Source organism: Aureobasidium melanogenum, assembly GCF_000721775.1.
Source record: "Aureobasidium melanogenum CBS 110374 unplaced genomic scaffold scaffold_3, whole genome shotgun sequence".
Taxonomy (NCBI): domain Eukaryota; kingdom Fungi; phylum Ascomycota; class Dothideomycetes; order Dothideales; family Saccotheciaceae; genus Aureobasidium; species Aureobasidium melanogenum.
The window spans coordinates 910,909-938,840 of NW_024470055.1; the positions used below are offsets into that span (position 1 = coordinate 910,909).

Below are 27,932 nucleotides of genomic sequence, written 5' to 3' on the forward strand. Positions count from 1 at the left end.
ACGAGCTTTCTCCACAAAAGAACCGAAAACGAAAGCAGAATTGACGTCAGCGATGAGGTAGCTTCCACCAAGCTCTTTGCTGCAAAACAACTCACCTCGCAGCAACAAAACCCTCCACACATCTCGTCCTTCAGTCAATCTTCTTTTCAAGCAAAAAGCAACAACCTCCCTTCTTTACACAAAACCAACCCCCCACACAACACATATCAAACATGCCTCGCGACGGATCTGGAGCTGGTGACAACGCCATTGAGGCCGGTCACAACATCACCCACGGCGATGCTGGCGGTGTAAGTCTTGACAGCTGTTTCATCTGAAAACCATCTAAAGCTAACGCAACTCAACAGGCCGCATCCACTGGTGTCGACCGCAGCAACAAGGCTGCCCCCATGCCCGACATTGAGAAGGGCGACAGCCTAGAGGGCATGAACGCCTCCGGCGGTGGCCTCTCCGGCGCTACCCTTACCTCCACTGGCCAGGGCGGCAACAAGGAGCCCTTCGTCGAGAAGGAGGCCGAGAAGCACTCATAAGCTACTCGCTTCTATCAATCAACACAATCACAACCTCGAAGACACCATCGCCATATCATACCACTTGATGGCTTCGGAACAAATCAATGTTACGAACAAGGCTAGGAGGAATCCCTGCTAAGGATGAAAGGAAATGGCAAGAGCCTAGCTCCTTCTTGAGGATAGAATGGCTGCTGTGAAAGGAGCCTTTCCTCATGTACTTTGAGATACGACTGTAACGACGGAATTGAAACCATTCAAACCACAATACTGCCTTTAATTTTCTCCATTGACTTCATCTTGCCTCTCACCTTATTTGAAATACCTTGTTCTTGCTATGCGATTGATCATCAAGCCCCATTGATGCTTTGCTTCGTGTCCGCTGCTGACTAAGGCCAACGTATACTGCAGAGTTGCTCAGTCTGTTGACCCGTTTGCATGTTCTTACAGCCCAAATTTATTTCCAAATGCCAGTAATCCTAGTTACATGCCTATCCTTCTCATCCCTGCGATCTCTGTCCATCACATACACTTACATCACGCCCTTAAAATAAGTTAATCATCTCTTCGACGTTCTGCATCTCTTGGAAACCATCAAGACATTCTATCTCCTGACAAAGTAGTGCCGGCGCCCTTGATAGGAAGTGGCATCCGTGTTGATATCCCTATTGTGACATAGAGTAGTACACGATCTATGAAAAGGCACAGTCGTAATAATTTTGGCGATGCTTCCAGAGAGAGCCTGTCAGGATATCGAGTCTCGGTGGATGAAAGTACTTGCCTTGATAGAATTGTGCATTTTTATAGTTATACTTTATACTACTTTGGCGTGAAGGATGGAACAGGCTTTTGAGCAAGGGTCATGTTCAGGGGTCAGTAAATCTTTGAGCCTCGTCTCCCATGGCAGGCCTAGATAATCAAAGAGCTATAAAAAGTCACAAACGCATCCTAGGCATCGATGTGTCCAGAGAGAGTCCATCGGTACAAGACTCTCAGTGGATGTTCTCGTGTGATCCAGCGATACTGTGCATTTTTATAGCCATAGACTATGATGCTTTGACACAAGAAATGAATAGAAATTCCTCAACAGGGGTCAGCTTCAGGGGCAAACTCTCTCGTGAACCTTCTCTCGCATAGCAGAGAAGGACGATGAATGGGCTATAAAAAGGCACGAATGTATTCAGAATAGGCATGTTTCCAGAGAGAGTCGACAAATCGATCGCCTTCAGTGGATATCTATTGATCACTGATCATTATCGTGTATCTCGATAGATCTACAAGACGAAAGTGATCTGAAAGAAGGAACAATGTGTATTGAGTAAGGGGCAGTCAGCTACATATCAACATGATTCCGGAGCTCTCTTTTGTGATACAGTAAAGCGATACTCGAACTATAGAAAGGCACAGCTGTCTTCTGATCAGGGATGTGTACCATGAAGGGGGAAGGAGGAGAGGAGAGAGAGAGAGAACGAGCGAACGGTGAGACAGGCCATCGAGTAACTTGTTGTGTCCTAGAAGGCCTTGCGTCAATACTACTACGCAACGAGTCACTCGATCAGCACGAGAACAGTGATGTTTGCTGCATATATAGAGTATCACATGACGATGATCAAGTCATCTCACGAAGTGCAGCAACACGATTGTGAACAGGAGGGGAGGGCAAGTCACCCACTGCCTCTGCTTGTAAAGCCGTCACATCATGGCAACTATGACCAAAGTTCTGACCATAACCACAAACACAAGACCACTTCGGCAGATCGATAAGCTTACTATAACAGAAAAGAAGAACACTCAGCATGTTGTCATCACGGAGAAGAGAAGGATGATGGGGACAATTTGATTCTTTGGGGTATCTGGGGAAGACTGCAAGACCAATGTCTTGCAGTATTTATCTAGGGTGGTGGTGATGTGGGAGAAAAAAGAAAAAGAAAGAGCCCTTGCTCTTGAAATGACCTCTGATCTGCTCCTTGTGTATGCTGTTGTGTGCTCTGATCTGATTTACGCCCAAGCTCCACCTGCAGCTTTGCCAATACCGAGAGAGGAAAGCGGGACAACGAGGGCGAAACGAAACAAAAACCAGCAACAAGGAGGTAGAGGTGTGGGTGTGGAAAGGGGTGCCATGAGGCTCAAAGGATGGATCGCGCTTACTTGAGCTTGTCGGTGACTTCTTCAACGAAGGTCTCGATGTTCTCGTCGTCCCATCCAACAACCTCGTCCTCCTCCTTCATGGTGAAGCAGTTCTTGCCGAAGTTGACGACGGCGAGAGCAGCGTTCTTGTCACCGTCAGCAGCGTTGACGATGGCCTGAAGCAGGCGGCCGCTCTCAGTGAAGAAGTTCTTGGCAGCCTTCTGAGGGTTGCTGTTGACGCCGACACCGCCAACGATGGTGATCTTCTGCAGGTTGCGGCAGTCGGCCAACATGTTCATGCAAGGCATAGCGGTAGCCTTGAGGTAGTTGGCGATGATGATGGTTGACATAGCCTTGCGAGCATCTTCTCCGACCATGCTGAGGAAGTTGAGAAGAGTAGTAGTGTTGTCGAAGCGAAGCTTGGTAGCGTAAAGGATACCACGCGCCTCAACAGCAATCTAGATGACCATGATTAGTTCGTGTCATCGCCAAGGATTGTGAATGTATTATGCTGACCTGCTTGTTCAAGATAGCGATAGCGGTTCTGTGCTTGAACTCCTTGAGGTAGTCCTTGGCCTTCACGTTGCCACTCTTGGCCTCGGTCTGGAACTCAATCTTGCCCTTGTTGGTGGTAGGGGCAAGGTTGAGCTTCAGAATTCTGGCGCGCAGGTGGGCAGACAGTTCCAAGAAAGGGAAGGGTGCGCTGGGCTTGATGACGATTGCCTGAAGGCCGTTGTCAAGCATGTACGAAGCAACAAGCTCGAAAGGCTGAGGAGCAACCAGTTTGATAGTCTGACCGAAGCCGGCTTCCTTGGCCAGAATCTGCATCTTGTTAGTCGAGATGGTTGAGATGTCGAGACGTGTTTTTGCATACCTTGCTTTGGACGGTCTCATTTTCGTAAGTAACGTCTACAGGAGCGGCGCCACTAAGAGCAGTTGAGAGCTTGCTGAAAGGCTTGGGAGGAGCTCTGGGCTTTCTGGGGGTCTTCTTGACGGTGCTGGGAGTAGCGACGGCGCCCTCATCGCCAGACTCGGCCTTGGGTGTGGCGGGAGGAGCGGCAGCAGCCTTCTTCTGTAAACGCATGAGTAAGATGGATGTGGACTCCCGCACCGGTGTGACTGTTGAAAGTAGAGCATAGAAAGGCAGAAAGGAGATTCAAACTCGTGGAGATCCAGAGAGATGGACACAAGCTCGCATAGATGCAAGGCAGGCAGACAAGACTGGGATGCATAGGGGAAAAAGGGGGCAGACTCATGTTGGCAGGAGCAACGAGATAGCATGAAAAGATGATGAGGGTGGTCAAGCTCATATGGAAACTGAGAGATCTTGTGGTGATCAAAAGCGCGCAACCACATTGACCCGAAGTAGGGAGCAGCGTTGACACAAGAAGATGATGTGTGAGGCAAGAGGGTGTTGAGAAGGATGGGACATGGAAAGGTGTAGAGACAAGTATGGAAGATAACTTACAGAACCCTTGGGAGGCATTGTGTTGGATGTGTTTGTTGAAGAAAGTAGAAGTAGGAAGGGTCTTTATGTGTGTGTGAGTTGTCTTAACTTGAAAGGTGGTGACGTTCGAGAAAGAAAGATGGAGGAACAGAGAGGTGGAAAGCGAATAAGTAGCAAAAGGAAGTGCAGAAGTGAGAGGTGTCTGGACTCTTTGCTGTGTTGTTCGCGTTTTTCTCTGAAGAAGCGAGTGAAACACAAGATGAATGGTTCGGATTCCCACTGTCTTGCACAGAATGATGTCGCCGGGGCCAACGATGGCCGTGATTGGACGGAGACAGCAAGTGATCGAGCAGAGAGTTTGGTGTCAGGAGTTTTGAGTGAGACTTCCTGCTGCCTTTTTCAATGCTAAAAAGACAACCCACTGCGTTTCTCAAGGTTGGATCATATGATATGATCGAAACAGCCTTCTTTGTAAGAGATACTTCCCTTGTAATATACGCTTTATATCATGGAATAGTTCTGATCCCGGCTTGTCTCCAGTGAAATCGTGTCAAGCGGTCACATAGGCTTTTTGAAAGAGGGTCCTCAGAAAGTGGTACGTCTCTTTTCGGCGCGTATGTTTATGTGAGCAATGAGAGAAGTGCAGCTGAGGCTCCTCATGATTGAAGTAGCTCCATATGCCAGAGATTGACGCGACTGGTTCAGAGCTGTACAGTACCTTGACTTACAGATACCGCATCAGAGCAACCTACCTTTGAGTACTCATACATGACTGGTTCATCGCTGTCAAAGATGACACCTATATCAACGACAGTACGCATGATCTACTATCTTCAAAGATGCAGAAGTTGACGACAATTGCAAGAGAGAGAGAGAGAAGACGCCGGACAGTCTGGCAATGAGGTCCTATACCAGCAACAAGTCCGTGCACGGCCTCAAGGACCGTGCACAACTTCCATGAAGCTGCTCTACAGTAATTGAATGCGCAGACAACCTCGATCGCAACTCCCACGAATACCACAAGGACAAGACACCGAGATGGCTGAACCGTCCACTGATATGGTCGCACCATCGACCAACGACATTGAGATGAAGGAGGAAGTAGCAGAGGTGAGCCCCATCGAAAGGCATGTTTGAATGCGCCGCTAAAGATCAATAGCCTTCTGTTCACAGCATCCCCTCTGCACCGGAACAAGTCGCAGGAGCTACTCAAGACGATGCAGCACTTCCCATCAACCAGCCCTTTACCGCCGAAGCCCCAAAGCTCGAGGAGTCCGTCCCAGCAAGCATGGAAGGCATAACCAACGTCGACTCGTCCGCTGCGCAAACCGCTCAGGCCCCTGCTCCACCTGTCGCACAAGCTCCTTCAGCATCGCCATTGCCTGCTACTGCCTCTGCGCCAACTGCACCACCTGCCGCTGCTCTGCCAGTCAAGGCACCTACTCCTTCGCCTGCTCCAACCAGACCATCCTCAATCCCTCCAGCAGTCTCGCTTCCACCCGAGAAGGCCAACCAGCACGGTGCACCTGACAGAATCTACCTCAACAACGTCGCTACCTATTTCATGGAGGGCATGAAGTACTTGGTCTTCTATCAACCCGAGAAGCCTTTGAGATGGATGGCCGAGTTTCTCATGAAGCGCAGCATTGAGATCGAGGGAGAGTAATCAATACTTGGGCACGGAAACAGGAAACTTTACTGGGAATTGCATAGCGAAGGAGTTCATAAGGTTCATTACAGTGGTCGATATGGGAGAAGACTATCACATCGAGCGCGTTTACCAGAGAGGGAACAGATAAAATGACAATCGGACACATGATTTTTGGTGAGGGCCGAAAGTGGCTCCCTTGTCGTTCATTTACTTTTTCATCCCTTTGCAACGAGCTAGCGAAAACCCTGGCGACCTTCCAAATACACATGTCCTGAACGCCATGTGGGTATGATGCTTGTTCCTCCGTCCGACATTTTTCAGTCATAGGCCGCTTATGCGACGAGGGTGGAGGCGGTCGAGGACTCGTACTTCCAGGTGGGGGGAAGGACACCGACGGTCTTGTAGTAACGGGCAAGACGGTGGATACGGGACTCGATGAGAATCAGGCGGAACTTGGAGTCCTTGTCCTTGCGGTTGCGCTCGAGGTGCTTGCGGACGGCAACAGCCTGGGAGAATTGTCAGCCATCAGGGTGAAGAAGTTTTGGCAGGAATGCAAACGAACCTTCTTGATGAGCATGTAGAGGTCCTCGGGGATCTCAGGGGCAAGGCCTATTGAACATCACTCCGTCAGTCAAAGACCAAACAGAGGCAGAATTGTTGTGGTGTTGAAAAGTGTGGTTCGTCGCAATTTCTTGCGCTTCCATCTTTTTTCTTTCCTTCACACTGGGTGGACCGTACCGTTGGACTTGAGGATTCTGAGAATCTTGTTACCTGCATCGTGTGTTAGTCTTTTGCTTGCGCAGATTCTAGGTGCGATAATCGAAACGTACCAGTGACAACCTTGACCTGGGCAACACCGTGGGAGTCACGGAGGACGACACCAATCTGCGAAGGGGTGGCACCCTTACGGGCGAGCTTGCAGATCTGGTCAACGACCTGCTCGGGAGTGGTCTTGAGCCATGCGGGAGGAGCGCGCGAGTAGGGGATGGCGCTGGAGGAGATACCCTTTCCCTTGGAGTGAAGACGGCCCATTTTGAATGTCGGTTTGGAGTAGAAGTTGTCGGATGAAGGGTCTTCGGTTGCTCGTTCGTCGTTCTCGAGTTCTTCTCAGAGAAGCAAAGTCGGAAATCAATTTCGTCCAGGCACAAACGCCAAGACTTTTGCGTGGGCGGCAGCTTCCGACCTTCTCCCGTCAAGCCAGTAGCGAAAACTTCTGCGCTTCAGCTTGCAGAAAACTTCTGTCTTTGCAACATGGAACAAATTGTTCACTTGACTTTGCTTGTCGAAGATTCGACACCTTTTGGCAGAGCTCGATGGCCCACTGGGCGCAGCGAAAGCATATGCTGATGCTTAGAGCTTGCTCGTGTGCAGCCTCAGGCACTGCCAGCTTCTGAACTGGTATGTTGTCCTCACTACCCCTTTCTTTATTCTCTACATGATGAATTTTGTCTTATTACTATTTTTCTGGTACCTCTGTAAGTCGAATACCACCATCGTTTGTCGAAGGACATTTTACTAATAATTTTCATCAGTATGTCAGAGACTCTCACGAGCCTCGATGATCTAAATGGACTTCTGATCTATCCAACCACATTTCGCAATTTGGTCGCTCGCTCTGTCCAGACATCTGGCTAACAAATGACCACTTGCAGATAAACATCCGCGGACAGACATAACTGCTGTTTCTACCAGCCCTCGGCACCGGGATGGCTCGGTTTTGAGCATCCTCAGAGCCCCTTTACCCCTGCTAAGTCCTTGGCCCCTTGGAAACGAGAAGCGCCTCGAGCCTGCAGAATTTCTTTCCCTCTTGGCCTGGAATCTTTTGCGCATGGCATTCTTGGTGTTTATTGGTTTCTTTCTATCAATTTTAGATGTCCTATATAAGAATATTACTCGATCGACATCTGAATTTCGCATCTCTCGCATCTCAACGTTCATATCCTGTGCTTTAGATCTGGGGCATGCCGGGCGCCTATCCAAGCACGGCAGATATAAACAGAGCCTTGTCAAATGGTTGTACATACATACGGGGTAGAGTAACGGTATTGCCGTTCGCGGGATGCCTCGATCGAGGAACACAGCATCGGGTTGCTATCCGCGCCGTTGAGACTTGGATCTGAGTAACGTGAGCTGTCCTGACTCCTGACTCAGGCTACCAAGTGTACCACGACCCACCCTTTTGCCTCCATCTTTGCTCCAGCCTCCAGAACACACAACTGCCGCAAAGCAGAGGGTCGATGAGATCCCGTGTCATGTTTGAATGGGATGCGCACCGCTATCTTGAACCTTGGCATAGTGTATTTGAATCGGCTATTTGGGATCTGCAGGGCCAAATCTCCAGACGCTTCACGTGTGGGAGTTGCGGGTGTCCCTGCAGCAGCCGAGACAAGAAAAAGAAGGTTATCATGTCACGACCACATGTTGTCCATTCGCAAGCAAGCGACCGCTTCTCGAGGCATCTGACACCCGGTTTGTATGCCCAGTAAGCACAAGCGTTGGCGTTTTCTCGCTGCTTCCTGAATCTCGGGCGCGACAAACATGCAGGGCGGCGCACAGAGTCAGTTCCATGGTGAAACGTCGAGCAGACCTGCGGCGGCCGTGCATACTTCTTACACCTCGGACCAAGTTGGGGATGGTCAGATCCTCCTCGATCAAGATGAAGCACGGTAAATGATTCGCAAATGATCTTCTTGTACAGTGCGCCGGTCGTTATTCGACAAGGAAAACAATCGACTACAACTCATCAAATGCTACTTTAACTAGTCAAGAACAATAGCGCTTTCTAATCGCTGTCGCGCGACATCTGTCTACATGATGGAGGACAACGGCACCCATCAAGCCACATGCATCCACGCTAGTGTGCAGTGAAATTGTGACCCACCCTGCGACTCGACCATAACGGCGCTTGTAAGAAAGGCAAACTCTAGGCGTGCCATGACCATGATCCCCAGCGCCTCTTTGCTTACATTGTTCAATATACTCGGATGCTGGGTTTTGCTTTAATTCAGGCCCCAGCCCCCGAGTCCGCCTCGAGGGTTCCCATTCCTTCACTTCGTCATCCACTACCAATAACAAACATACCTGACCAGCAGTCACTCTTTTAAGTGTCCTAGTGACATTGCCACGATCTTTACTCAGTTTGCATTGAACACGCGTTTGATACCCCTTGCTTCACTGCTCTTCGCCTCATATAATCGAGTGCGCATCTTTGACACCATACCAAGCAATCCTGGTTGACGCTCAACAACACAATGAAGAACTTCATCGCCGCCAGCGCTGTCCTGGCTGCTTCCATCTCTGGAGTTGCTGCCGACCTTTGCAGCAAGGGTTCCGTCGACGACAATGGCAACTGGTATTGCCAGGCCGTCGACTCTATCACCTACACTGGAATGATGGGCAAGGGCTCTTACAACAAGATTACCAACATGGACAGCAACTCTGGTTCTTGCTCTTCCACTCCTTACGGCTATTCGGGTGAGATGTCTCCTCTTGATGAGGAAGTCTCTCTCCATTTCCGTGGTCCTCTCAAGCTCAAGCAGTTTGCTTTCTTCTCACCCAGCGCCGACTCTTCTGAATCTTCCAAGAAGGCCAAGCGTAGCGCCATGCACCGTCACAACCACGCCCACCAGCATGCTCACAAGCACAAGCGTGACGAAGATGTTGAGAAGCGCGGTGTTGGCGATTGGGTGACCGCCGTAATCGATGGACAGACCGTTTCCTGGATCAACGAGTGGTCTGGCGTTGCTACTACTGCTGCCGCTGCTCCTGCAGCCACCACTTCTGCTGCTGCCGCTCCTGCAAGCACCGAGTCTGCTTCAGCTGGCTTCTTGAACAAGCTCCTGAAGGTCAACGCTCCTGCCGCATACAGCTCCAGTGCTTCCAGCTCCAGCTCTGCCGTCGTCGCATCGGCCTCCTCCAGCTCCTCATCCCAGTCGTCCTCCGCTTCTGCCTCTGCTTCCTCTGGCAGCTCTGGGTCCTGGGGTCGCAAGGCTTACTACAACTCTGAGGCCGGCTCCGTAGACAATGTCGTTTTCCTGAACCACAATGGTGGCCAGGGCTCGGGTGTCTTCGACTACACTTTCGGCAACTCGCTCTCATACTCTAACAGCCAGGGCAACGCTGGTGCCTCCTCCCCTCAGGTCCTCGCTGACACTCAGCTGGCCTCCAACGACGAGGTCATCATCATGTCTGACAAGGAGTGTGATGGTGGTGACTGTGGCTACGTCCGTGACGGCCAAGTTGCTTACCACGGTTTCGCTGGCGCCCAGAAGGCTTTCTTCTTCGAGTTCGAGATGCCTCTTGATGGTAACACTGATGCTGCTACCAACGGTGACATGCCCGCCATCTGGATGCTCAACGCTCAGATCCCTCGCACTCTCCAGTACGGCCAGGCTGATTGCTCTTGCTGGACGACCGGTTGCGGTGAGTTCGACATCTTCGAGGTCCTTGCTCCTGGTGATCTCCGCTGCAAGTCTACTCTTCACAGCAACATCAAGGGTGGCAACTCGGACTACTTCAAGCGTCCCATCTCTGGCAGCATGAAGGCCATGGTCCTCCTCAACGGCGAGAACATGCACATCAAGGTCCTCGACAACGACTACCAAGTCCCCACCAGCATCGATGCTTCATGGATCTCCAATCAATGCGAGACCAGCTTGATCCAGAACACCTTGAACTCCCTCTTCGCCTTGGTGTCGTAAAAAAAAAAGGCTGAAATGTTCTTTTGTCAATCTGCTTAAACTTCTTTGACGAGGCTATGTTTCTGTTTTACTTTTATTAATCTTTAGTTGGTTTGGAATTTCGCAGATAGGAGCATTGGATGTTCATAGCGCTGGGCGTGTGGAAAAGGATGGTGTGTTGGATGTCACTACTGCACAAATTAGTGATTAGCATGCCGACTGTACTTAGCGAAATTCCAAAGACTTGCATCAACAGCTGAGCCTCGTCCTTTGAGATTGTGATAATCATTAGCACATGTGGTGGTCGTATGTCATGATGGCTGATTGAAGTGGCTGGTTGGAATGTATGTCGTTGGTCTAGACCTAGCCACACTGCAGTCTCGACCCAACCATGCATAGGTTACAGCATGTTCACGGACTAGTCCTTTCTCTCTGAATGCTGATATGGTCACCTATTTCTATAAAAATGCACAATACTTTGCAACTGGGAGTGGTTTCCACAGAGAGAACTATATCTCGCGTTCTCTCCATGAACACACCTCCTTCTGAAGAACAACCGTGTATTTTGACAGCTTATAATGATTGACAACTCGTCGTGGGAGGTGTCAATGGTGAGATGGTGACGGTCCTTGGCATGTGTGGTATGAACTTGGGCGTGGACGTTTGGACCAAACAAGACCCTTTCCCTCGGCAATGGCCAAAAGTGGAGATTTAGTCCAAAGCAGCCATATCAAAACAGCGAGTTATCTGTCTGGTAGACCAGACGATACCACAGCATATGGTTTATTTTCTGTATATGTTGAGTCCAAATTATACTTTCTTCACATGGTTATGGAATGATCGAGAATTGTAAAAGATAGAGAAGTACTCGAGTACTTGCTCACGTGCGTGACAAAAAATTGGAGGCGACGGCAAGCGGGCGCATAAACAGCCTCGGCATCTTGGGAGCGACGACGGCGTGCGGTTCGTCACTTTCTCGTCCAAAACTCTGGGGTTGTGAATCTCAGTCAACAGACGACCATCTTTTATATTTGGCAGAATATGGCGACGCCATCGCCGCCAAAGCCGTGGGAAAGAGGACGCACTGCCTCATCATCGGGTACGTTATGGGTCTGCCCAGCGCGAGACAAGACAGCGCCCGCCCCGGACTCGACTGACATGCCATGACACAGCCTTGACTTCGTCGGCCGCCATACCCACATCAACCACGGCCGCGACCCCATCATCATCATCAAATACTGCTGCTACTACAGCGGCGACACCTGCACTTCCATCGCGACCTGAGTCGCTCAACTCTGTTGTTGACCGCACCGCCTCCAATTTCTCGAGCGCTCAACCTTATCAATCCTCACCTTACGGCTACGGTGGTGGCGCCATGACTTCGCCCTACTCACGCTTCGGTACCGGCTATGGTGGAGGCATGTACGGAGGCGGCATGTATGGAGGAGGCGGCATGTACGGCGGAAGTCCCTACGGTGGTATGGGTGGCATGTACGGTGGTGGCTACGGTGGCATGGGCGGTCCTATGGGTCCCAATGGCCAGAGCCTGACCCAGTCTTTCAGCCAGAGTACACAAGCCACCTTCCAGCTCATCGAGAGCATCGTCGGTGCCTTCGGTGGTTTTGCCCAGATGCTTGAGAGTACCTACATGGCCACCCACTCGAGTTTCTTTGGTATGTCTCCTGATACCATCAACACTGCTATCGTACTAATGTCTCTCTAGCCATGGTTTCTGTTGCCGAACAATTTGGCAATCTACGGCAAACGCTGGGCCAGGTCCTAGGTATTTTCACCATCATCCGATGGATCCGCACAGCCATTGCCAAATTGACTGGACGCCCACTCCCTGCAAGCAGTACTGAGCTCACTCCTGCCAACTTCGCAAGCTTCAATGGCCGCCTGCCTGACGGTTCTCCCGCACCTCCCCGTGCCAGCAAGAAGCCCTTCGTCATGTTCATCCTCGCAGTCTTCGGTCTGCCATACCTCATGGGCAAGCTCATCCGCGCCCTCGCCCGCAGCCAAGAGGAAGAAGAACAACGTCGCCTTCAAGCCGAAGGCCCCCAACAACCTCTCGACCCCTCAAAACTCGATTTCTGCCGTGTCCTCTACGACTTCAACCCTGAAGCAAACGCAAACGCCGTCCAAGGCGTCGATCTCGCCGTTTCCAAGGGCGACCTTGTCGCTGTCCTCAGCAAGACAGACCCCCTCGGCAACCCCTCAGAATGGTGGCAATGCCGTGCCCGCGATGGCCGTAAGGGATACCTCCCTGCCCCTTACCTTGAGACCATCCAGCGCCGCCCTCAAGGCCAGATTACCAGCGGGACCAGCCCTGCTGGCAGCCGTGCCCAAACAATGACCACAACTAGCGCCGACAGCCGCACAAACACTATGGTCGACAGAGAAAAAGACCTCGTCAAGGCTGCTCCTAGAGATGTACCTCCCAATGTCCAAGGCAAGGCTGGCGACCTCAGCGTCGAGAGTTTCCAGAAGGGTCAATTCTACTCATGAGCATGTATCATGAAACGTTGTATTCACGAAAGCGGGCGTTATTTGTTTATGTGTCTTGTGTTAATGAACCAAGACGGGGGGAAACCTGTATTTGGAAAACTGGCATTCCTCAAGGGTTTTAGGTCATGGTTTTTCTTTTCTGTATACATCTTTTCATACCAATCTTTTCTTTCTGTTACGAACTCAATTGATACTGCTTACATCTTGCTTTGACATGACTGAGCATTGAGTCACGTTTGTAGCCTCGTCCGGCTAAGGTCTGTAAACTCCCATCGTACTCCAACTTCAGCAAAGAGCAATTTGTACACTATAAAAATGCACAGTTCTTTGCAGAAGCAGGGGCGTGTCTACAGAGAGTCGATAAATTGTTGTCTCTCGGTAGGCACTATCCTGATTGCTGATACTACTGTGCATTCTTATAGCATACACTTTGCTCTTTGCTATATTTGGAGGACCCTCGAGTTACAGACTTTAGCCACACGGTAAGGTCAACAAGTTGGTGCTGAAATGATCAGGCAGAGAGTTTGTATTGTATCGTGGAAATGCATTCGTTTTTCGTGAAACTACCTACTTAGGTGCACGGCTTGATCGACCAGTAAACTCAAGAACTACCTGAAACCTCCCATACCGAACGACGCCCTCCGAGAAAGCAATGTAACGATGTAACCCTTGCGAGAATACTGTTTTTGTATCTAGAAGATCGCCATCAACTCGAATCTATCACAGGTCTCATCGTCGAGGTTAGGATAGTAAGGCACCATAGCATCCGCAGCATGAACATAAGCATCGTTGTAGAGTCGCCAATATGGCGTTCTGACTTTGCGTGCAGGGTGGAAGAGGCCAGCCCAGACGTAGTTCATCACAACACCAGTACCGACGGCCACACGAACGGCATCGATGGCCTCGATCATGCGGTCGATAACGTGAGGCGAGGTCTCAAAGATGTTGGGGTAGAGCAGGTTGAGCAAGTGGAGCATGGCGTCTTCGCAGCCAAGGCCGACCACTCCCAGGGCTACGTGCTTGACGACCGATGCTGCTGTTTGGCGATGCACTTGGTCGCGGTCGATGAGTGCGTCTTCAAGAAGTGGTGTTACGGCGTAGACGTAATCCTTAGCCATCTCACCAATGTACTCGAAGAGGAAGGACAGTGACTTGAGCACACCGTTCTGCACGTTGAGTTCAGGCACACGGTATTCGTTCATCAATGCCGGCAGAACAGTGAAAGGCGCGCAAGTTTCCGCAACGATGCCAATAGCAACGGCGGTACAGACACGCGATTGACGTTCTTGGACGCGCAAATTGTTCAGCAGTGTTGCCAGAACATCTTGTGGACCAATGGCCTTGGCGATGAAGCCGAATGTATTGTTGGCTGCTCGTCGGATACCCTTCTTGTGCGCCTTGAGCATGTCAAGCAGCTCGAAACAGATACGCATCCATTCACGAGGGTTGACACTTTCTGGACCACGATCTGCGATACGACCAACCAAGTCGATCGTGTTTTCCTGGACCTTTTCGTGACGGTTTCGAAGAATGGGGGTAAGGCGTGGTAGCAAGTCCTTGATGGGTGGCTGCACTTGGTTGATGCCGATGACGGTGACAATTGAGCGCAGTGCACCAAGGACTGAACCAAGAACTTCGGGATACTCTTCACCCAAATTCTCGTACAGGTTGATACTGATTGTGCCCAAAAGATTCTCCTGTCCGCAGTGCTTCATGACGATAGCAATTCGTGAGACCAGATCTGCAGCTTGTTGTCTGACAGTCGCCGACTTGTTGCTCAGACGGAAGAGAATAGTACTGGCGATTTGAGGAAGGTATGGTGTGCATCGAGTGTCGAGGGCGTTGACCACTGTTCCAAATCCGTTCAAGATGGTAATGTCTTCTACTGTTTGTTCTTGGAAAGCGGTCAAGATACCATCGACCAAGCGCTCTTCGAGACGCTCGTTGATATCTGCAGCACCCAAACTGGCAATGGACTTCTCAATCGTCTCCATTGTCATCTTTCGGTATGCTTCACTCTCATCTTTGAGATTGTCAACAATCCTCTCCACGATCTCACCACAGCCAACCTTTCGACCAAGGTCTCCGGTAGTCTCAACAACCTGAACATAGTTTCGTCGGTCCAGTGCCATTCTTCGTACCCAGAAGCTCTTGAAGAAGTCATCAAGCACGGTCTCTTTCAGGTAAGCAGCAGTAACACCATTGGTGTTAGCGCATTGTGACAAAACCTTCAAGACAACCTTCTTCATCTCCTCGTCAGGCGAGGAGAACTCACGAAGCAGAATCTCCATGATCTGGCTGACGTAGTAGTTGGCAAATTCTTCGTCCATGAGAGGAACAACATAACCGACGGCCTTGAGGAAACCAGCAAGACCCTTACCACGCTGCTTGCGAGCTCCGGTCCAGAGAGGGTTGAGGATATCGTCGAAACTCTCGATACCGTAAGGGTTGGCAGCCTCGGCAAGAGCAGCGATGGCCAATGCTGTAACAGTACGGACCTTTGTCTGTTCATCATTCAAGTTGTCTCCTATGCAGTCAACAAGACCTTTGAGATGTGGTAGGACAGCACAGCCCATGAGAATAGGAATTTGCTGCACAATCTTGACACCAGTGTGTCTTGCTTGCCATGACTTCTTACTCTTGCATACAGCGCGCAGGAAAGGAAGAAGTGCAGGAATACCAAGAGCGCTGGCAACGACTGCGAAAGCACGAGCAGTAGTGTTTCTGACGTACTCATCTGCATGATCAATATCAGGACGCATGGTAGAAATCATGTGTGCAAGACCAGCAGCTTTAGCCAGGTTCGAGATAATTTCGCGACCCTCGACACGTGCATAGTAATCTTGGTCGATCAGCAATGGCTCAATAACGACCAGAATCTTGTGGGTATAAGGTCTGACCAAATCATCAAGCTTGTATAGGATACGATCAATGACCTTGACCAGCAAATGACGTTCTTGGTCTTCGAGTGTCTTCTCCATGAGCAAAGGAAGAATTTGATCGAAGAGTGGACCAGCACCGAACGAGCGGGCATTGTCAGTAAGTTGACGGAGCGCAGTTTTACGCATAGGTGGGGTTCCGTTCTTGACCTTGATGAGCAGACGCATGATCTTGCGCTCCTTGAGTTCATCAACACTCATCTCGTTCTCATCAGCGCCGTCGACAAGCTTTCCGAAGTATGCCATATCTTCTGGCTTCAGGCGAAGCTCACCCACTCCAGGCAGCTCGCTTGGGAGATCCTTGCCAAGTGATCGAGGGTCCACAGGTTGCTGCATCATGAAACCGCCTTGTAGCGAAGCAGGAGTGCTAGGAACTCTGTGTGCGGGTACTCGTGTAGGCTCGTATCCAGGAGGGAATGGCAGAACGCGGTAACCTTCGTTTTCACCAGGAAGCATCATGTCGAGCTCTTCATCGGAAAGAGGAGCGTTTCTGGCAGAGATATCGGAACCATAGCCAGCGCCAACAGCAGGAGCCTGGGAGGGGTGCATAGGAGTGGCAAGGCCTGCATTCCCACCAACAGGAGTCGCAGCGGTCAAGGAAGGTGCCATATCGAATCGAGAGCGCTTTCTTGGCTCGGTCTGAGCTGCTGGAGCAGGTGTAGAGTCCCAGCGAGAACGCTTGGTTTCGGGAGCACCTTCGCTCTTAACGACGGCATCCTTCGCAGCGGCGTCCTCAGATGAGGTGTCCCATCGTTGCTTTCGCTTACGAGGGGCAGCGACTTCGCTCGAATCCTCGTCGGCCTTGAGTGTAGGCTTATGTTCAACCACACCATCCATGCCATCCTCTCCCTTGGCCTGCTTCTCTTCGATAAGCTTGTGTACCCGCTCTTCCTCGCGCTCAAGCTCACGTTGCTTCATGACCTCCTTGTAGCTTTGACCATCGGGGCTGAGTTGGCGATTGAAGCGACGCTTCTGGTAGTCCGACTCGCGACTGGCGATTTGGGCCTGCTTCTCGCGATCGACGAGGATGTCGACTTCTCCATGTGCGTACTCGTTCATTTGTTCAGTAGTGGCGGTGTACTGGCCGACCAGTCTCCTGCTCTGGTCCTCGCCATCAGCATCGTCCATGTCGTCGTCCTCGTTGACGGCGATCGACGTGTTGTATCCGGCATATTTGTCGACAGTTCCATTTCCGTAGAGATCAGTATCGGCATTGTCAGTCAGCGACTGCTTGGTCGGATTGGCCCTGGTAGAGGCGCGCTCCTGCTGCAGTCGTCGGATTTCAGCTGTCGCCTCGTCAGTGTCGGCGCGGCGCGTGGTCAGATTGCTGTGCTTACCGTCAGACATGGTGATGTCACTAGTTGGACATTCAAGGGGTCATTAATATACAGGTTGTGCAAACGTTGAGGTGTTTGCGCACAGCGTCCGGTCGTCGATAAGAGGGATGTAATGAAGTCAAGATGGTGCTGCTTCTTTCCGAATGTGACGCTTCCTCCAGAAAGTTGATGCCAAGCCGACGACCGCTTTCCACCTTCTATCGACTCCAACCTCCAGCAACCTCGTCTGACTCTTTTCTGAATTTGACGATGACCATGATATGTTTCACACTTCACGAGCACTGTGTTGCTTACACGTCGGACATCTAGTCGGTATCTGAGAAACTTCTTTCATTCGTGAGTGGGACGACAAATCACAGCTCTAGAACGAGTGCCTCGCCAGGCTCCTTTCCAGATCTTTCTTGTCTGTCCGATAGCGCCTGCTAAGTCTGGTATTTTCACACTCTTCCTAGAATAGTATGAGGTTGCGTGTAAGTCATGCAGCCAAAGGAGCTCATGAGAAAATGCCTTTGCACGAAAACCTTTCTGCGTTTCAGCAGCTATCGAATTTCACACAGGACTCCAGGTTGGAGATGCCACCTAAAAGAGCCTCTGTAATGAAACTGCAAGAAATTTCCACGTAGGTGGTGTGTATGCCGAGGGACTCTATTTCCGTGTTGTTGGTCGTTCCATAAACACAAAGTTGCATCCATCACATTTTTACACTTTCCGAATTGCCCATCCTTGCTCAAAATCAATAACTTTCTATTCGCTTCTTCGCTCCTTACTCTACGGCATGCCTATTCAACATGGATAAAGGATTGCATCCGCGCGTGGATATAACACCATCATTCCCTTTCGAGCTGCACTACATCAAAGCATTATACCTAAATCATCAATACAAAGAGTGTGCGCGCAAATGCGATGATTTACTTGACCACCATCAGGTGAATTAACATTCATCAGACTGATATCCACAAGTCGCTTCATCTAACACAATCGATAGGATGAACCTGCACATGTTATCTTCCTCAGCCTCTATGCTGCATTGTCTCACGAAGGTCTTGCCAGAATAATGCACATCTACTCTGTATGTAGACTCCCCAAAATCTCTGCAGCAGAAGCAGCCTACAACAAAGCACTGGAAGCATGCTTGCAAGCAAAAGATCGTCTCGAGGAGAGCTCGAGACTGTCCCTACCCGGTCTTGCTCTGAACGATCCCGTTTCTAAGCTCGAAAGCACTCATGCGCGCAAAAGAACCGACAAGCCATCTCTTGCTCATCTCGGCCCAGAACTGGATCAGTCTCACACCAAATCTAATAAGCGCGCCGAGCGTATCAACTTCAGCTGGCCACGCACTTTCACTCCCCTATCCTGCGCAACAGTCAAGGCGATCCAGTACAGCGTATGTCAAGACATGATGACGCCCCTTGACGACCTCTTCACAGTCTCCCCATCCGAGTCATCAAGTGGTGCAACATCTGCTCAGGATACACCGATCAGGACCGAGAACCTCAGCGCAAACAACAGCAACGATTCGTTCGATTCACCTCATCCTCCGTCTCCGACGCCCTCCTGCAAATCTGGCCAGCCTTCTGCTTCGCGTGCTCAAGCTGCTTACCTGAACCACCTCACTGCTCTCCATGCTCAAATCAGCACCCATCTTCAGCAGCTGCTCGACTTGAAGCATACCACCACTATGGGACAAGAAGAGCGTATCCGCCGTCAGAGCGGATCTACTTCTTCCACCAGTGACACAAAAGCCAACACCAGACTGCCCCAATCCCGCAGTTTCTGGAGCTTCAAAGACCCAGAGACAGAGAATCAGGAGAAGCAGACTCGGATTAAAGAAGGCAGAGCCAGAGGTTGGAAGTCGGAGAGATTCGTGCCAAAGAAATACGAGGAGCTGGCTGAGAACGCACTTGCCGAGTTGGAGTAAGTCGTGTGGTTACGATTGAGTAAACTGATGGTCAAGGGTGTCAACATACAAGAATGGTCGCAAGGTTATGTACAATTCACTCGCTCAACAGATCGATAGCTTGATCGAAGTAATTAATTAGTGTTTTCAACCCACTACTTGATACATACTCGTGCTTTCGAAGAATACCATCCACGAAGAGTACTTGGGCAAGGTCGATTGACAAGCTATGTTTCTGCAAGACGGATGTAGTTGCTTCCTGTTGATCTAGCACGAACCCACATCTCAGAGTCTGAAAGTCGCAATTGCCTCCGGAGAGCAGACAGCAACAAGCATGCTTTATATACAAGTCAATCTGCCATTACCTCCAACAATCACTCTGGTCTAACGGTTATCACAACCATCAATTGATTACGCAGCTAACCCAATGCGACAGTCAACCACACCAATCAAGACCACACCAAACGCAACAACAAACACATCTTGAGTTCGAACCACTGCATCAGCTAAGACGTTCGCCAGTCCAATCTATCATCTATGCCTTTCGATATAGCGCCTCTGTGGGAAGAGGTCTGGCCACTATCGAAGGGCTGGAGGAGAAGAGTGAGGAGATGGAGGATAAGTGGAGGGAACAACACATGGGAAAAGTAAGCTTAGAACCTGATACCACCAAACCTGTGATTCTTTTTGGCCATGGTCCTCCTTTGACTATGTCAGAGTCTTGTGGAGAGAAAATACTACTAAAGCAGTCAGCATCCAATGATTGACTAGATGGACAAGTAAAATGCAACACAAATCAATACTCATGATACAATTGTCTACTAAACAACCTCATGCCGGCAGAAAACAGCTTCGTCGAACAAGAAATCTGGCAGAGCGAACTCCTTCTATAAAACACCACCGCTGAAGAGCTTTTGAGGACTACAGAAAAGGGTGAATTCAAGCATGAATGAAAACATCACTCCCTGGAGTGAGATGTATGGGAATGCCTCAGGAGCGAAGAGAAGCTGTCGTCGGGATGTAAGACAAATGATGAAAATGGAAATGTGAAATTTTCCGTTATGCTTGAGGCAGCGCTCTAATTCCAGAAGGCCATCAGAATTTACAGGCTAAGTCCTCCGACTTCAAGTACTCTGTTACCTCCCAAGCCATCGTCGAGTAATCTGCAACAATACGGCTGGAGTTAGAGATGTGTTAAACAGAAGACCTTAAAGTGTACCTCGAATCAATCTCACTTGAATATTCTCAAGAGCCATCTCTGCCACTTCTTCAGTGGCAGGTGCATCGGTACTGTTGACGAATCCCACAAGGTGCACATCTTGCTGCAGAAAGTTCTGTCCAGGCTCTGGGTCCAGGTCTGCGAGATTCTTGGTAAGGGTTTTGGACCTTGTGAGATATGACGACTTCTTGGTCAAGCGGAATGCCAGACTAAGGATCGGTCAGACATGCCTAATAGACCCAGAACGAGTCACTCGTTCTAGAAGAACTCACTCATTACTCTTGATCTCAGCTAAGATTGAAGTTGGGTCTGTTATGAGTGCGATCAGTATCACGAGCGTGTTAGGTAGAGTCTGGTGCCTTGCTCTGATTTGAACTCTCGCAGTTTGCTGGGGATATAGTGAACTTATGTGGCTAGAACGGCGTGACACTATATGATTTGTTGATACCTGTCGAACTTGACAGAAGAGCGAGTTAAATGAGGGAGAAAATAGACTATACAGGCAGCTAGACGCTTTGTTTGCTGCACGTAGGTGGCATTGAAGTGAAAGGAGGGAACAGCAAAAGAGAAAAGTGAATTGCCCCTAGGAAAACATACCTAGCTAGGTATTGCAGTGATTCAGATAAAGGAAAGGGCGCCGCAGAAACAAGAGAAGATGCGCTTCAAGTCTTTATTCAAATGAGTTGAACTGTGACATCGTCATCTCACTGCTACCTGTGAACATTCACTTTCCTTCACCGAATCTCGTGTCACTTTCTCTTGGGTTCATTCCAAGACAAGCATATAAACTATGTCCCCAACTGAATCAGGGGCAATGTGTAAGCTATCAAAATGCACAAAGACATGCACTTTAGACGTATGACCACAGCAAGTCAGAAGACTAACAGCTCTCTGTGGACTCCATCTCGTTCTCATAAGCATTGTGCATTTCTACAGCCTACTTGATTTCCAGATTGATGTGAGAGAGTGAAAAACACAGATACCCGGCCAAGAGCCCTTGGCCCCTATCCTGCTGTCCTCATGGAGGAGATAGAAGCTATTTTCGAGCTGCTGCAATGCACAATTTACTGTGATTGGGGGTGTGTGTCTGGAGAGACGACGGATTTTCTCTGCTCGAATCCCGAGAGCCATTTCTGTATTTGCCCAGAGCTTTGCTAGACAAGAGGCGGTTGCTCAGAAGCCAAGCCGACTTCCTACACCAATGGCATTTTGTCATATCCACCACCGATTGAGCCAACAACCAAATGCTACAGATGAACAAAATGCGGCATATATGCAGTAGAGAATACAAAAGAAAGGGATCGGGTTAACTTATCTAAAGCAAGTACATAATGCCGTTGAACCATTTCAACGAAGAAAGTTGATATAAAAAACGCCGCATATTTACACCACAAAACACTCCTCGCTCTCTGTATCGTGAATATTCCTTTTAGAACAACGAATATATCAGCGGTCGACCTCTCCAAAGACCAAATCCTAATTTCGCGCTTGTTAGCAGGGTATTTGAAAGTGTAGAGGTACGGCTTGACTTACCATAGTGCCGATAATGGCGACAGCATCGGCCAACAAGTGACCTCTTGAGATTTGGTCGAAGCATCCCAAGTGGGCGAAACCAGGAGCACGGATCTTGCATCTGTAGGGTCTCTCGGAACCGTCTGAGACGACGAAGACACCCATCTCACCCTTGGGGGCCTCGATGGCGGAGTAGGTCTCACCGGGAGGAACGGTGTAACCCTTGCTGTAAAGCAAGAAGTGGTGAATGAGAGCCTCCATGTTCTCCTTCATGGCAGCACGTGGAGGAGGAGCAATCTTGTAGTCCTCAACCTTGATGGGTCCAGGGGTGATCTTGTTCAAGCACTGGAAGATAATGCGCAGCGACTGGCGGAACTCCTCCATACGGCAGAGGTAACGGTCGTAGCAGTCACCGTTGACACCAACGGGCACATCGAACTCAACCTGGTCGTAAGCATCGTAAGGTTGAGACTTGCGGACATCCCATGGGACACCGGAACCACGAAGCATGACACCAGTGAAAGAGTAGTTAAGAGCATCTGCGGCAGAAACAACACCGACACCCTGGGTACGGCCCTTCCAGATACGGTTGTCGGTCAAAAGCTCCTCGGTCTCGTCAATACGGTCACCGAATTGAGTTGCCCACTGGTAGATGTCGTCAAGGATACCAACAGGAAGATCCTGGGAAACACCACCGGGACGGACGTAAGCAGCGTGGAGACGGGCACCAGAGACACGCTCGTAGAACTCCTGTGGCAAATCATCAGTAAATGTGCCGTGTTAGATTATGAATATAAACGCACCATCAGCTTCTCACGCTCCTCGAAACCCCACAGGAAAGGAGTCAGGGCACCAACATCCATGGCGTGGGAGAGGATAGACATAAGGTGGTTCAAGATACGGGTGATTTCACCGAACATGGTGCGGATCCACTTGGCACGCTCGGGTACCTCGATATTGAGCAGCTTCTCAACAGCCAGGGAGAAACATTGCTCGTTGGTCATCATGGAAACGTAGTCGAGACGATCAAAGTAGGGCAGAGCCTGGAGGTATGTCTTGTACTCGATCAACTTCTCGGTACCACGGTGCAACAGACCAACGTGAGGGTCTGCGCGGACAATCTCTTCACCATTGAGCTCGAGAATCAGACGCAACACACCGTGAGCGGCGGGATGCTGGGGACCGAAGTTGACAGTGTAGTGGCGGATCTTGCGTTGGTTTGGGTCCTCGTCGGCATCGTTGGCCAAGTTGACGTTGGAGGTGTCGGCGCTCTGTGCTCCAGGAACGAAGTTAGGGTCGACGGGGATCAGGCGAGTGGCATTGGGGTTCTCGACGGGGGCGGCAAAGTGACGGGGGAGAGAGGTCGACAGCGAGCGGAAGGTGGTCGAGGGGCGAGGCAGAGCCGGGCGCTGGTAGAGTCGCCTGGATGCGATACGAGCAAATGAAGCTGCCATTGTGTCGCAATTGAGAAGGCAGACGGGGAGAGGAGAGGGTGTCGAGCGGACGCGAGAGCTGAAGGCGAGTACTCGTAGGCGTAGAGCTGCGGCGGGCAATCAACGACGCATCGACAGACTTTCCTTTGGTCATCACTCGTCCGCTCCACTCCGCTCCGCCCTTCCGCTGAAACTTTGCTTGGCAGCTTCCGGCGGCCGTGCTTCCAGAATTTCTTTGAGCTTGACTGATGCTGGTTAAGAAAAAAGTCGAGTCAATCAATCATGTCGGCCAGATCCTTCAAACAGCCCTCGCAAGACGAGATCGAGAGACGAAGAGTACGCGACTCATTCCGTGTCAACTTCCGGCCACTAACTCTTGTGTAGCTCGTGGGCATCAACCCCGAGACCGTCTCAAATGTCGTCTCTACTGATTTTCCTGGTCACTACCCCGGCGAGGACAACTCGTGGAACCTCGATGCTTTCAAGCAGGTACGCCATGCTCGTTTCAGACTCGATCGCGACCCTCTCTGACCACCTCCAAGAAGCTGCAAGTGAACTTCCACAAGAATGATCAGTACGATTCGGTCTTTTCGCTCGTCGGCATCGATGCCTCTGTCGCAAACGCATACCGCCGTATCATGCTGTCCGAGATTCCTACCCTGGCCATCGAAGACGTCTTCGTTTACGACAACACTTCCATCATCCAGGACGAGGTCCTTTGTCACCGTCTCGGTCTCATTCCTTTCACTGGCTCTCGCGAAGGTCTCCGCTGGATGCAATGGTACAAGAAGGGCCCTCCCAAGGACGATCCTGCTCAACAGCACATCTTCCAGCAATCTGGCGAAGTCATCGATCCTAACGCCTCGGTTCCTCGCGACAACAACACCATCGTTCTCGAACTCAACGTGACTTGCGAATGGCGCCCGGAAGGCAAGGAACTTGCGAGACAGGGAGAGCGCGACCCCAACAAGCTCTACATCAACAGCTCCGTCTATGCCCATCAATTCCAGTTCCACCCTCAAGGCCAGCAATCCGAATACTTCAGCGGCGACGATGCTATCCGCCCCGTCAACCCAGACATCTTGATCGCCAAGCTGAGACCTGGTCAAACTATCCACCTGCAATGTCACTGCATCAAGGGCATCGGAGCCGACCACGCCAAGTTCTCCCCTGTCGCTACTGCTTCATACCGTCTCCTGCCTTCCATCAACATCAAGGAGCCCATCCTCGGAGCAGACGCAAAGAAGTTCGCTCGCTGCTTCCCCCGTGGCGTCATTGCACTGGAAGACGACCCAGCCACTGGCGAAAAGAAGGCTGTTGTTGCAGACCCAATGAAGGATACCGTCTCGCGAGAATGTCTTCGTCACGACGAGTTCAAGGACAAGGTGCAACTCGGTCGTATTCGTGATCACTTCATCTTCTCTGTTGAGAGCACTGGTCAGATCGATAGTGACGAGGTCTTCCTTGAGTCCGTCCGCGCATTGAAGATTAAGTGTGAGCGCTTCAAGAGAAACCTGAACGACTTGATGAGGTAGCCTGAGTGCTAGCTTTGAGGGAAAAGGCGTTAATGGGTCTGTAAAAAGAAAGGGGTTGGTGTTCGATTTGCCTGGTTTTGCGCGCATAGCATTGGCGTTTTCATTCTGAGTGATGTAGATTCACGCGGGTTCAAAATATCCTTGGGTGGTGGAAAGAACTTTTAGAAGGATGTATTACAATCATCTTGATCTGTTGCTCTCTGCTTGCAACGATTGGTCCATCCGTTCAAAATCGTTGTTTTGATGCAAGTATGTTTTAGACCAGTTCCTGTTGAGATTGGTCAATACTGTTGGAGTTACTTCACGTTTCTGGTATGACCCTGTCATGCTGGTCAGGCCTCGATATACCACATCAACCAGGCCATAGTCAGGTCTTAGGCCATCAGAATATCGAGTCGGACATTTTCCCGTCTGCTGATATGGTTTACCAGTGATAGAGCACTATGGTGATGCTGTTATTGATGCCTGAGACGAAAAACATATCAAGCTGTGGAAAGATGCTGAGGAGCGGGGCCTTGTCGCAATGACAAGGCAAGACCTTTCGAGAGATGTTGAGATAGACTTTTCTTACTATCCAAACACATGTACAGCATATATCGTACAGTGACTGCATAGATAATCTGTGCCATCAGGAGTTGTTATGAAGATACCCCTCATGTTATGGCTGTGGAGAGAGGCTGAGAGACGAGAATGGCATGCATCCGACCGTTGAGCCGGCCGTAGTCTATGATAACAATAGCATGAGGATTGCGACAATGAGAAACAGCAGCACGTGCAAGATCACAATCAGTTTATCAGCGTATGTACTGTCTCACGATACGACAGACAGTCCTATCCTGTCTATAGCACCTGAACTTGAGTCGTCAGGCAGCTGCGAAGGAGATTGAAAGTGCTTTTTCTTCGGATCAGGTCTCTCTTGACTCTTCCGGCCAAAGCGTCCCCAGACAACGACGCTAAGGCTGCGCGTGCATGTTGCAGTAAACACCGCACACAACAACTGCGACCTGATCTCATCTTCATCACACCCAGCGACCCCTCAGCGACACCCAGCGACCGACACGACAACACCCGAGACAGCGCCGCGACTCTGTCATAGCATTCTTACACCGCCCATCACAGCTCAACGACGTCCTGACTGCTGCCCCGCCTCCCAATCAGTCTGGTTTGCGCAAAGTCTCGATATACAGCAATCGTTGCCCCTCATCGCTAAACACCCGGATATGACATCTTGAGATATCCTCCACATAAGCGCCAAAGATATGAGCAACCCACCTTCCTCACCATTTCGCCACGGCACCACTGTCGAACAAGAACTTGCATACTACAAGGCACAATACGAACAACTCGAAGTCGAGTTACAGGAGTTCCAGCAATCTAGTAGAGAGCTTGAGGCCGAGCTTGAGAAAGATGTCGAAGCTTCCGAGAAGAGAGAGCGGAAGTTGAAAGAACGAGTGGAGAGTTTAGGCTTCGAGGTTGAAGAATGGAAGGTGCGATTGCCTGTCCTCAGCTCTTCACGTAAGACTATACTGACCGGTTGGTACAGACAAAGTACAAGCAGTCAAAGGCCGAGGCGAACGCGGCGCAGACAACGCTACAGAAGGAGATCACAACCATGCGCGAGACCAATCGAACACTCCAACTGAAACTCAGAGACATCGAAGTGGATAACGACGACTACGAGCGACAGGCTCGCAACACAACATCATCACTTGAAGAACTAGAATCCAAATACAATGTCGCAATTGAGAGAGGCGTCCTTTTGGAGGAAGAAATGCGCGCTGGCGAGCAGGAGCGAGAAGACTTGCGCATCCAAACACAACGACTGCGTGATGAGTTGTCGGACCTTCGCATCGAGGCAGACATCACTCGGGAGAAATTGCGCCTCTCCGAGTCAGGAGCCCGTCGCTACCGTGACCTGACTCCTGTACGACGTGCATCCGGGCTGCATGCTCGCTCACCAACTTCGTCGCGCACCGCTGCTTCGTCACCTACCGTTTCCACCCCTCCGCCGGTCAGGTCTGAGATTTCCACACTCTCAGATACTCCCACACCACCCTCTCCACCACTTTCGGATGCATCTGGAAATCCAGTTTCCAAGATGCTTCCTCCCCCAAAGAAGAACCCACTCGTACAAGAACCGACGTCGACTCCTCGAGCTAGTCTCAACGTCAATACTCTCAAGCCTGCACGCCATTCGCGCGGTCCATCGTATGCGACTACCACAACTCCATCAGCAAAACGACGCACAACTCTTCAGTCACGACCTAGTGTTGGATCAGAAGGCGTGCCGAGATCGAGCTCATTGTATCAGATCAAGGGCTTGATTGGCAGAATGCAAAAGATCGAGGAAAGAGTACATTCAGTACGTTCCAAACTGCCACCTCCGGGCCCAAATACTCCGAGAGGAGCAGTCACACCGAAAGGATCACCACGGATCGGCGCGCTCGCCGGCGGCTCGTTCATGTCCAATAGCGTCACTGTTAGGAACAGGAACAAGCGCACGAGTAACAGCACAAGCTCATCCACGAGGCAAGAGGAAAGCAATCTGCCGCCGCCCACACCAAGATCGACGAGCTCTAGCCTGCACGTTAAAACATTGTCGTTCGGCGGTCAACGACCACATCCACTGGAAAGATCCAGTACATCCATAACATCAACCTCTACAGCCTACAGAGAGTCTAGCCGCCCGAGCAGCCGGGCCAACAACGTGGCGGAGACAGGCTCATTCGCCCGGCCGCCTTCGCGATCGGGTAACGTACCGTACGGTCAATCGCAGACTACAGTCCTTCCTTCAAGACCTCGTACTTCAATGGGAGGAACTTTCGCATCATCACAGCGCAACCGGGTGCACCGTCAGTCCAACAGCCTATCCGATGCAAAGGATACCGAAGAGGTAGCCACACCCACAATCAAGAGGACAGTGACAGCAATTGGCGGGAGTGGGATTCCCACACCAGGCTTGAAACGGCAGAGTGGAGGAGGCTTCGGGAATAGCGTTTCTGGCCGCCGGTCAAGTCTTGCGCCCAGTCAGCAATCGCAATATTCTGACAAGTCGTCTCGCAAGCTGAGTGACCTGGGAGAAACATTCTAGTCATGATTACGACGTTGTATCTTTTTCTTCTTTCATGCTGCACGGTGT

At 50.6% G+C, this 27,932-nt stretch overlaps 12 protein-coding genes across 12 annotated transcripts; 7 read left to right on the top strand and 5 right to left on the bottom strand.

The window, feature by feature from the left end:
• Window positions 1–212: 212 nt before the first annotated feature.
• On the top strand, window positions 213–530 carry M437DRAFT_41231 (uncharacterized protein; the record flags this gene model as incomplete). Its single annotated transcript, XM_041020345.1, has 2 exons — window positions 213–290; window positions 348–530. The coding sequence occupies 2 exons, from the start codon at window positions 213–215 to the stop codon at window positions 528–530; spliced, it is 261 nt and encodes an 86-aa protein (XP_040882929.1).
• A 2,123-nt stretch (window positions 531–2,653) lies between these two features.
• Window positions 2,654–4,122, bottom strand: M437DRAFT_63445 (uncharacterized protein; the record flags this gene model as incomplete). The annotated part of the gene is made up of 4 exons (XM_041024254.1): window positions 2,654–3,094; window positions 3,153–3,458; window positions 3,511–3,708; window positions 4,105–4,122. 4 exons carry the CDS (start codon window positions 4,120–4,122, stop codon window positions 2,654–2,656), a joined length of 963 nt encoding a protein of 320 aa, XP_040882930.1.
• A 999-nt stretch (window positions 4,123–5,121) lies between these two features.
• Window positions 5,122–5,749, top strand: M437DRAFT_81754 (uncharacterized protein; the record flags this gene model as incomplete). The annotated part of the gene is made up of 2 exons (XM_041027612.1): window positions 5,122–5,193; window positions 5,243–5,749. 2 exons carry the CDS (start codon window positions 5,122–5,124, stop codon window positions 5,747–5,749), a joined length of 579 nt encoding a protein of 192 aa, XP_040882931.1.
• A 317-nt stretch (window positions 5,750–6,066) lies between these two features.
• M437DRAFT_41747 (uncharacterized protein) lies at window positions 6,067–6,766 on the bottom strand (the record flags this gene model as incomplete). The annotated part of the gene is made up of 4 exons (XM_041020434.1): window positions 6,067–6,240; window positions 6,297–6,343; window positions 6,473–6,505; window positions 6,565–6,766. The coding sequence occupies 4 exons, from the start codon at window positions 6,764–6,766 to the stop codon at window positions 6,067–6,069; spliced, it is 456 nt and encodes a 151-aa protein (XP_040882932.1).
• A 1,731-nt stretch (window positions 6,767–8,497) lies between these two features.
• On the bottom strand, window positions 8,498–8,830 carry M437DRAFT_41698 (uncharacterized protein; the record flags this gene model as incomplete). The annotated part of the gene is made up of 1 exon (XM_041020421.1): window positions 8,498–8,830. A coding segment is annotated over one exon (333 nt), but the record flags the coding sequence as incomplete, so codon positions are not given.
• A 155-nt stretch (window positions 8,831–8,985) lies between these two features.
• Window positions 8,986–10,434, top strand: M437DRAFT_81756 (uncharacterized protein; the record flags this gene model as incomplete). Its single annotated transcript, XM_041027613.1, has 1 exon — window positions 8,986–10,434. The coding sequence occupies one exon, from the start codon at window positions 8,986–8,988 to the stop codon at window positions 10,432–10,434; it is 1,449 nt and encodes a 482-aa protein (XP_040882934.1).
• Window positions 10,435–11,454: 1,020 nt separating this feature from the next.
• M437DRAFT_63449 (uncharacterized protein) lies at window positions 11,455–12,921 on the top strand (the record flags this gene model as incomplete). The annotated part of the gene is made up of 3 exons (XM_041024255.1): window positions 11,455–11,512; window positions 11,586–12,086; window positions 12,137–12,921. The coding sequence occupies 3 exons, from the start codon at window positions 11,455–11,457 to the stop codon at window positions 12,919–12,921; spliced, it is 1,344 nt and encodes a 447-aa protein (XP_040882935.1).
• A 692-nt stretch (window positions 12,922–13,613) lies between these two features.
• M437DRAFT_40405 (ARM repeat-containing protein) lies at window positions 13,614–17,207 on the bottom strand (the record flags this gene model as incomplete). The annotated part of the gene is made up of 1 exon (XM_041020189.1): window positions 13,614–17,207. The coding sequence occupies one exon, from the start codon at window positions 17,205–17,207 to the stop codon at window positions 13,614–13,616; it is 3,594 nt and encodes a 1,197-aa protein (XP_040882936.1).
• A 778-nt stretch (window positions 17,208–17,985) lies between these two features.
• Window positions 17,986–19,115, top strand: M437DRAFT_72765 (uncharacterized protein; the record flags this gene model as incomplete). The annotated part of the gene is made up of 2 exons (XM_041025903.1): window positions 17,986–18,123; window positions 18,183–19,115. 2 exons carry the CDS (start codon window positions 17,986–17,988, stop codon window positions 19,113–19,115), a joined length of 1,071 nt encoding a protein of 356 aa, XP_040882937.1.
• A 2,644-nt stretch (window positions 19,116–21,759) lies between these two features.
• M437DRAFT_41829 (putative NADH-ubiquinone oxidoreductase 49 kDa subunit) lies at window positions 21,760–23,279 on the bottom strand (the record flags this gene model as incomplete). The annotated part of the gene is made up of 3 exons (XM_041020451.1): window positions 21,760–21,789; window positions 21,847–22,575; window positions 22,629–23,279. 3 exons carry the CDS (start codon window positions 23,277–23,279, stop codon window positions 21,760–21,762), a joined length of 1,410 nt encoding a protein of 469 aa, XP_040882938.1.
• Window positions 23,280–23,540: 261 nt separating this feature from the next.
• M437DRAFT_40518 (RBP11-like subunits of RNA polymerase) lies at window positions 23,541–24,793 on the top strand (the record flags this gene model as incomplete). Its single annotated transcript, XM_041020208.1, has 3 exons — window positions 23,541–23,594; window positions 23,643–23,747; window positions 23,801–24,793. 3 exons carry the CDS (start codon window positions 23,541–23,543, stop codon window positions 24,791–24,793), a joined length of 1,152 nt encoding a protein of 383 aa, XP_040882939.1.
• A 1,259-nt stretch (window positions 24,794–26,052) lies between these two features.
• Window positions 26,053–27,884, top strand: M437DRAFT_81762 (uncharacterized protein; the record flags this gene model as incomplete). Its single annotated transcript, XM_041027614.1, has 2 exons — window positions 26,053–26,280; window positions 26,337–27,884. 2 exons carry the CDS (start codon window positions 26,053–26,055, stop codon window positions 27,882–27,884), a joined length of 1,776 nt encoding a protein of 591 aa, XP_040882940.1.
• Between the last annotated feature and the right edge of the window lie 48 nt (window positions 27,885–27,932).